The sequence below is a fragment of the Gobio gobio genome, assembly GCF_949357685.1.
Source record: "Gobio gobio genome assembly, chromosome: 21".
NCBI lineage: Eukaryota > Metazoa > Chordata > Actinopteri > Cypriniformes > Gobionidae > Gobio > Gobio gobio.
In genome coordinates this window covers 4,644,003-4,654,002 of record NC_137117.1, presented here as the reverse complement: position 1 = coordinate 4,654,002, position 10,000 = coordinate 4,644,003, and the positions used below count along the sequence as shown (strand labels likewise).

Genomic DNA, 10,000 nt, shown 5'->3' with positions numbered 1-10,000 from the left:
TAACTAGAGTGATAACTATACCCATAACTATAACCATAACTAGAGTGATAACTAGAGTGATAACTATAACCATAACTATAACCATAACTAGAGCGATAACTATAGTGATAACTATAACCATATCTATACCCATAACTATAACCATAACTAGAGCGATAACTAGAGTGATAACTATACCCATAACTATAACCATAACTAGAGCGATAACTAGAGTGATAACTATACCCATAACTATAACCATAACTAGAGTGATAACTAGAGTGATAACTATAACCATAACTATACCCATAACTATAACCATAACTAGAGCGATAACTAGAGTGATAACTATAACCATAACTATACCCATAACTATAACCATAACTAGAGCGATAACTAGAGTGACAACTATACCATAACTATACCCATAACTATAACCATAACTAGAGCGATAACTAGAGTGATAACTATAACCATAACTATAGCCATAACTATACCATAACTATACCCATAACTATAACCATAACTATAACCATAACTAGAGCGATAACTAGAGTGATAACTATACCCACAACTATACCCATAACTATCTCCATAACTATAACCATAACTATACAAATAACTATACCCATAACTATAACCATAACTAGATCGATAACTAGAGTGATAACTATAACCATACTATACCCATAACTAGAACCATAACTAGAGCGATAACTATAACCATAACTAGAGTGTCGCTGAGCTACTAAACCTGCTATTAATTAAACCTGAAGAGTAGTTAGTTTCACTTTATTTTTGATATTAATATTGTAATATTTTTATGTTGGAAAACAAAAGCAGAAGTAGCAGGTTAACCTACTGTTGAAATGTTGGTTGCACTTACTGTGCTTTTATTGAAAATGTATTGAATATTGAAAATGAGAGCAGAAAAGGTTAACTTCCTGTTAATTTAACCTAAACTGTTGGTTGCACTTTATTCAAATAAAATTTGAATGCATTTGCCATTAATTGTTGTTCACTTGTTTGTTTATATCCATAATTAATTAATACCTGATTCCCTTACAAGAAACAACAGGAATCTAGGAAACTTCACCTGCACTGAGCAGTATCCAGATATTTATTTCAGTCACACAATTTATAGCTAAAAAGTTACTGAATCGATTTCAAGTCACGGAATCGTTTCGGATCATATCGTTCTAAATTAACCAATATCGTCCTTGAATCGTATCGACAACCTCAAATCGTCATACGAATCGAATCGTTGTTAAAACGAATCGTTACCCCCCTACTGATAACTATGATAACTATACCGATAACTATGATAACTATAACTATACCGATAACTATACTGATAACTATACCGATAACTATACTGATAACTATGATAACTATACCGATAACTATACCGATAACTATACCAATAACTATACTGATAACTATACCGATAACTATACTGATAACTATGATAACTATACCGATAACTATACTGATAACTATACCAATAACTATACTGATAACTATACCAATAACTATACTGATAACTATACCGATAACTATACTGATAACTATGATAACTATACCGATAACTATACTGATAACTATACCGATAACTATACTGATAACTATGATAACTATACCGATAACTATATTTATAACTATGATAACTATACCGATAACTATGATGACTACAACAATGACTATTATAATAACTATATTTATATTATTCTGTTTATTATAAGCGCTGCAGTTTTGTCGTCTGTCTCTTTAAATGCTGGAGCTCTATAAAGCAGGATTCTGATTGGCTGTCAGTGTTTTTAATCGTTCATCAGCTGATTCCGATGATGTCATCCCCCATGCTGCTATCGTTAGACTCTGATATTCTCATTCAGATTATTAATAACTCTAAAGTTATTTTGATCATCCTTGATGTGAATGGGCCTTCACTCTGAACACATGAAGCACTCGTGGTTTGGATGTAAACCTGAGATATGAACGACTGGTGGCCCTTCCTCACCCGCCCCGTGCCTGTGCGCAGGTTTCGCCATAGGGATGCCCATCTGTGAGTTTGAGCTGGTGAAGGATCCGGAGGTGCAGGAGTTCCGGCGGAACATCCTGAGTGTGTGTAGGGAGGCGGTGGAGGAGCGAGAGGGAGGAGGCGCTCACACACAGGCGCTGTACGTCTACCCTCCCAACGTGGAGTCCTCGCCCGACCTGCCCCAGCACATCTACAGCAAACTGGACAAAGGTGCGTGCGTATGATAACTATGATAACTATAGTGATAACTATACAGATAACTATAACTATAATGATAACTATACCGATAACTATAACTATAATAACTATACAGATAACTATAACTATAATGATAACTATACCGATAACTATACCAATAACTATACCGATAACTATAACTATAATGATAACTATACCGATAACTATGGTAAATATAATGATAACTATACCAATAACTATACCGATAACTATGATAACTATAATGATAACTATACCGATAACTATAGCTATAATGATAACTATACCGATAACTATGATAACTATACCAATAACTATACCAATAACTATGATAACTATAATGATAACTATACCGATAACTATGATAACTATAATGATAACTATACCGATAATTATTACTATAATGATAACTATACCGATAACTATGATAACTATAATGATAACTATACCGATAACTATAACTATAATGATAACTATACAGATAACTATGATAACTATACCAATAACTATACCGATAACTATACCAATAACTATACCGATAACTATGATAACTATAATGATAACTATACCGATAACTATAACTATACCGATAACTATGATAACTATACAGATAACTATAACTATACCGATAACTATGATAACTATAATGATAACTATACCGATAACTATGATAACTATAATGAAAACTATACCGATAACTATACAGATAACTATGATAACTATAATGATAACTATACCGATAACTATGATAACTATAATGCTAACTATACCGATAACTATAACTATAATGATAACTATACAGATAACTATGATAACTATAATGATAACTAACTATACCGATAACTATAACTATAATGATAACTATACCGATAACTATAATGATAACTATACCGATAACTATGGTAAATATAATGATAACTATACCAATAACTATACCGATAACTATGATAACTATAATGATAACTATACCGATAACTATAACTATAATGATAACTATACCGATAACTATGATAACTATACCAATAACTATACCAATAACTATGATAACTATAATGATAACTATACCGATAACTATGATAACTATAATGATAACTATACCGATAATTATTACTATAATGATGACTATACCGATAACTATGATAACTATAATGATAACTATACCAATAACTATAACTATAATAATAACTATACAGATAACTATGATAACTATAATGATAACTATACCAATAACTATACCGATAACTATGATAACTATAATGATAACTATACCGATAACTATAACTATACCGATAACTATGATAACTATACAGATAACTATAACTATACCGATAACTATGATAACTATAATGATAACTATACCGATAACTATGATAACTATAATGATAACTATACAGATAACTATGATAACTATAATGATAACTATACCGAAAACTATGATAACTATAATGCTAACTATACCGATAACTATAACTATAATGATAACTATACAGATAACTATGATAACTATACAGATAACTATGATAACTATAATGATAACTAACTATACCGATAACTATAACTATAATGATAACTAACTATACTGATAACTATAACTATAATGATAACTATACCAATAACTATAATGATAACTATACCAATAACTATACCGATAACTATGATAACTATAACGATAACTATAACTATAATGATAACCATACCGATAACTGTAACTACAATGATAACTATACCGATAACTATAACAATAATTATACCAATAACTATACCGATAACTATAACAATTATGATAACTATACCGATAACTATACCAATAACGATAACAATAATACTGATAACTATACAGATAACTATGATAACTATAACTATACCGATAACTATAACATTATACCAATAACTATACCAATAACTATAACTATTATGAAAACTATACAGATAACTATACCAATAACTATAACAATAATTATACCGATAACTATACCGATAACTATGATAACTATAACTATAATGATAACTATACCGATAACTATGGTAACTATAATGATAACTATAACTATACCGATAACTATAACAATAATTATACCAATAACTATAACTATCATGAAAACTATACCAACAACTATAACAATAATTATACCGATAACTATACCGATAACTATGATAACTATAACTATAACTATAATGATAACTATACCGATAACTATACCGATACCCCCCCCCCCCCGGTCCTGCTCCCTCTTCAACCCTGTCTCTCCGCAGGTCGCCTCATCGTGACGATCTGGGTGATCGTGTCTCCGTCGAACTCCAAGCAGAAGTACACGCTGAAGATCGCCCACGACTCTCTGCCGGAGCAGCTGATCGCCGAGGCCATCCGCAAGAAGACCCGCAGCATGCATCTGTCCGCGCAGCAGCTGCGCCTGTGTGTGCAGGAGTACCAGGGCCAGTACATGCTCAAGGTGTGCGGCTGCGACGAGTACTTCCTGGAGAAATACCCTCTCAGCCAGTACAAGGTGAGCGTGTGTGTCTGCGTTCCCAAACACCAGCATCCCAACGCAAGAGAACATGATGAACACTGTTGAGTGTGAGTGTACAGCAGCCGTGTGATGGTATGTGTGTGTGTGTGTGTGTGTTCAGTACATCAGGAGCTGCATCACTCTGGCGCGTCTGCCTCACCTGATGCTGGTCAGTAAGGACAGTCTGTACAGTCAGCTTCCGGCCAGCGGCTTCATGGCCCCGTCGTACAGCCGGCGCACGCCTCAGCCCAGCCCCTGCCCCGGCGGAGGAGACCCCGGGTCCCCACGCTCCCTCTGGGCCTTCAGCGCACACCTGAGAGTGCGGCTGCTGTGTGCCACATACGTCAACGTCAACATCAGAGACATCGATAAGGTGAGAGAGAGCATCAGTCATGAGCTCATCACACTCTACTCTACTCTATTCTATTCTATTCTATTCTATTCTATTCTATTCTATTCTATTCTATTCTATTCTATTCTATTCTATTCTATTCTATTCTATCGTTGTTTGGTTTCAGATCTATGTGAGAACAGGGATATATCACGGAGGAGAACCGCTGTGTGACAACGTCAATACACAGAGAGTACCCTGCTCCAATCCCAGGTAAAACACACATACACACACACTCACTCACTCACACACACACACACACACACACACACACACACACACACACACACACACACACACACACACACACACACACACACACACACACACACACACACACACACACACACACACACACACACACACACTCACACACACACACACTCAAACACACACACACACACACACACACACACACACACTCACTCACTCACTCACACACACACTCACACACTCACTAAAGCTACCCATCATTACCCAGAGTGATCTCTCACACACAGGTGGAACGAGTGGTTGTCGTATGACATCTACCTGACAGATGTTCCTCGTTCTGCCCGCCTCTGTCTGTCCATCTGCTCCGTCAAGGGTCGCAAGGGCGCCAAAGAGGTGACCTTTAACCTTCCCTCATCCTGTCAATCACCATGACTGACTCCCTGCTAATCTCACTGTGTGTGTGTGTGTGTGTGTGTGTGTGTAGGAACACTGTCCGCTGGCCTGGGGAAACATCAATCTCTTCGACTATAAAGACACGCTGGTCAGCGGTAAAGTGGCCCTGGGTTTGTGGCCGGTTCCTCACGGACTGGAGGATCTTCTCAACCCAATCGGGGTGTCAGGATCCAACCCAAACAAGGCGAGAGGAAGAGCCTCACTGCTCTAGAGCCAATCACTTCAGAAACACACTTATCTAGTTATACGTAAAACACATGACAAACAACCAGTTTCAGAAATAACAAGGAACCTGCAAATATTCTATAAATTATTTATGAAGAGATAAAGGCTGTATGGGATGTGTGTGATGTGGAATTTCTGTTGGCACTTTCAAGGTTGTGTCGAAGTTCCAACACTAGGGGTCGCTCTTTAGCACTCCAATCAACTCTGACGTATTCAGAAAATACTTTTATGCCCATGTCTGGCCACGCCCTGGACATCCGGGTATAAACGAGGCATTGCCCACAAGGTTTAGGAGTGTGTTTATGGGGATTCTTCTAGAAGCGCATTTGTGATGTTGGACGAGAAGGCCTGGCTCTCAGTCTCCGCTCTAATTCATCCCAAAGGGGTTCTATCGGGTTGAGGTCCGGACTCAAGTTCCTCCACACCAAACTCGCTCATCCATGTCTTTATGGAGCGACGCTTTGAGCACTGGAGCAGTCATGCTGGGACAGGAAGGGGCCGTCCACAAACTGGTCCCACAAAGTTGGGAGCGTGAAATTGTCCAAAATGTCTTGGTGAAGCATTGAGAGTTCATTTAACTGGAACTAAGGGGCCAACCCCTGAAAAACCTCACCCCCACTGGAAGGATGAGCAATTTCCTCCTTCCCATACACTCACAGAGTTTGCCTCCTCAAGTTCTGCTGCACCAGCTCCGCTCTATGGATAAGGTAAGCGTGATGAGCTTCCTCGACTCTCACCTCCCACAGCAAAGACCCGGAACAAGTTAAGCTCTTTACACTTTACACCACAAACTCTTATGCTGCGTTCACACCAAACGCGAATAGAGCGTCAAAATCTACCGCGTCTAGTTGGACGCTTGAACATTTTGAATCCATTCGCGCGTCCACAAAATAAATCGAGTGTTTGACGTGAAATAGAAGACGAGTTCAAGGCGCTCCAGGAGAAATATGCCATAAAACACGACTCTGCCTCTTTTCATTTTCATTATAAATATATATTAAACATTAATAGTCACACACATGTGGTCAAGGCATTATCCTACATTATCTTCACTGCATGTATATTTAAATATCCTAAAAAATAAAGTTATGAAACTTCTCTCTGCCTTCAGGTAAAACGATTTGGCAGACCACAAAAGATGATTCATGACACTAAAGATCGCCCATTAGATCAACACAAGACGAGCCACTACAGGTCATCAGAGCCAGCGGCAGACGGCAGAAGGACTGGCCGAGGAAAGGCTGCCCTCGCTGGGGTTATGAGCGCTGAGCGCCGCTGATCCACTGGATCTCACAACTCCACAAACACAAGATATAAATAGGAGCTCTCTTTATAAATAAACCACAGATTTGAGCTTTAAACAACTACATTCTCACCTGAAAAAGTCTTAAAACTACATTTTGTAACACAATAGTAGTATTTTTAAAATATGCAGGGTTTCTCATCACGTCACGTCACCATGTGACAGCAGTGAGCAGGCTCCTGATTGGTTAACGCGCCGCGAATTTACGCCAAAGTTCAAACTTTTCAACTCGGGCGCAAGGCGCTCAATTTTGCGTCAAATTCGCGTCATTCGCGCGAACTGGGTGCGTGAATGAGGCGGAATCGCGTCTATCGTGCTGCAGAACCTCCAGACGTGCGTCAACGCGCCTTTCCATTGACTTAACATTGAATTCACTCGCTCCTGACGCTCTCTATTCATGTTTGGTGTGAACAAAGCATAAGTCTACCAGCGTGGTCAGCCTCACACAGGCATCCTCAATCTCGCTTTCGCAACGGGGATGGGCAATTCCAGTCCTCGAGGGCCACTGTCCTGCAGAGTTTAGCTCCAACCCTGATAAAAGCCTTCTAGTAATCCTGAAGACATTGATTAGCTGGTTCAGGTGTGTTTGACAGTGGCCCTCGAGGACTGGAATTGCCCACCCCTGCTCTACGAGGAGAGTGGAGACTCCATCCCCAGACGGTCCAGCTGATTTGGAGATGTTTTGGCCAGGCACAGGTAGACCTGTTTGACTCCAAACGATCCTCCCATTGTCCTCTTTGGTATTCCCTGATCAAGTACGCATTTCCTCCAGTGATCCTCATTCCACACACGTTGCGCAAAGTCCGGGAGGAACAGGCTCTAATGGTTGTGCCTCATGTCTCGGCTCCTCAGATCAAAGAATGAGCAATACCCGGATGTCCAGGGCGTGGCCAGACATGCAAAGTTTGCGTCAGAGGTGATTGGAGCTCTCAAGAGCGACCTCTAGTGTTGGAACCTCGACACAACATCTCTGTTCCCTCTAGCAGGAAACGAGGGCTACAACAGTAACCAAGGGTGTTTTTATGTCTTTAAAAGTAGCCCGATGTGACGTTATTATTGATAATAATTTAGCAGTATCATATGTGCAGGAAACGCCATGCGTGGAGCTGGAGTTTCCCTGGTTCAACCAGACGGTGGTGTTTCCCGAAGAGCAGCAGATCGAGGAACACGCCAACTGGAGCATCTCTCGTGAGCTGGGCTACAGCTACTGTCTGGGGCTGGTACACACACAAACACACACACTCACTCACACACATACACACGTCAGAATGAATCCTGAACACTCTCAGAACTCATGCTGAATCTCTCTGGCCAATCAGAGTAGTCGTCTGGCGTGTGACAGCACCATATCGCAGGCGGACGCCGAGCAGCTGCGAGCGCTGTGCAGTCGAGACCCGCTGTATGAGCTCTCCGAACAAGAGAAAGACTTCCTGTGGAGACATCGGTAAACAAACACACATTTAAGTATTGGTGTGTACACATGCATTCACTTTTATCCAAAGCCACCCACATTGCCTTCACTGGAGATTGAACCCATAAGACAAATTAAAGTCATCCTGTAATGGAAGTCACGCTGGCCTTCTCTCCTCTATTGTGCCGTATATCAAATGGATCGCCTTTCAAACAAGAACAAATGTAGGGGAACTGATTGGATGGTTGTGGTTTGCTATTGTGTGTGTGTATGGATCTCATGTGAGTGACAGGTGGCCCCGCCCTCGTCATCAGAGAAGAGATTAAGTTATTCTGATTCAAGATTGTTAACACAATCATGATAAATAATTGAGAATAAACGCAGCAATATTCCATAAACACAAGAATTGTGCCTTTAACTCGGCTGCTAAATTCACAACACAGTTGACTTCAGTGCAAAAAAGGGAGGATTAATCATGTGTCTGTTCCTCACACAAATATGAACAATGTGTTTCAGCCATTACTGTGTGAATATTCCGGAAAGTCTTCCCAAACTCCTGCTGTCTGTCAAATGGAACTCGCGGGACGAGGTGTCGCAGGTACAACAGAGATGAGGATTCACACACACACACACACACACACACCTCTCCCCGTCCGGCGGTTCTTCACTCATCCGTGTCTGTGTGCAGATCTACTGTCTGCTGAAGGACTGGCCGCTCATGCAGCCTGAATCCGCTCTGGAGCTGCTCGACTGCAACTTCCCGGATCCGATGGTGCGAGAGTTCGCCTCGCGCTGCCTCATCCAGGGACTCACCGACGACAAACTCAGCCAGTACCTGCTGCAGCTCGTGCAGGTGTGTTTGTGTGTGAGTGTGTGTGTGAGAGTGCATGTGTATGTGTGGGTAATATGGTCACACTTCCTGGTTCTAGTAAGAACTGGAGCTGCTGTGTTTTGGACCAGCTGGAGTTTGTTTATTAGGCGAGCAGGGCAACCACCCAGTAGAGCATTACAATAATCTCCAATAATTAGAATACAGTTGCAGGAAATTACTAGTCATCCAATTTTTTATATCAGCTATGCTTTCCGCCAATCTTGTGAACTGGTTTTGTCGGGGCGTGAAGAAATATAGAGCTGAGTATCGTCAGCATAACAATGATAAGTAACTTCATGCTTCCTAATGATATCTCCCAGTGGTAGCATGTACAGGGTGAAGAGTAGCAGTCCTAGCACTGAGCCTTGTGGTACTCCATACTGAACTTGTGAT

At 40.2% G+C, this 10,000-nt stretch overlaps 1 protein-coding gene across 1 annotated transcript in view; it reads left to right on the top strand.

The window, feature by feature from the left end:
• Window positions 1–10,000, top strand: part of LOC307117659 (phosphatidylinositol 4,5-bisphosphate 3-kinase catalytic subunit alpha isoform) — a 27,508-nt gene that overhangs the window by 6,169 nt on the left and 11,339 nt on the right. The window contains exons 4-13 of the mRNA XM_079802642.1: window positions 2,018–2,227; window positions 4,487–4,737; window positions 4,862–5,113; window positions 5,259–5,344; window positions 5,632–5,737; window positions 5,829–5,981; window positions 8,414–8,545; window positions 8,645–8,769; window positions 9,253–9,334; window positions 9,425–9,589. Of these exons, the coding sequence (XP_079658768.1) occupies window positions 2,018–2,227; window positions 4,487–4,737; window positions 4,862–5,113; window positions 5,259–5,344; window positions 5,632–5,737; window positions 5,829–5,981; window positions 8,414–8,545; window positions 8,645–8,769; window positions 9,253–9,334; window positions 9,425–9,589 (1,562 nt within the window). The remainder of the gene's footprint in view (window positions 1–2,017; window positions 2,228–4,486; window positions 4,738–4,861; window positions 5,114–5,258; window positions 5,345–5,631; window positions 5,738–5,828; window positions 5,982–8,413; window positions 8,546–8,644; window positions 8,770–9,252; window positions 9,335–9,424; window positions 9,590–10,000) is intronic.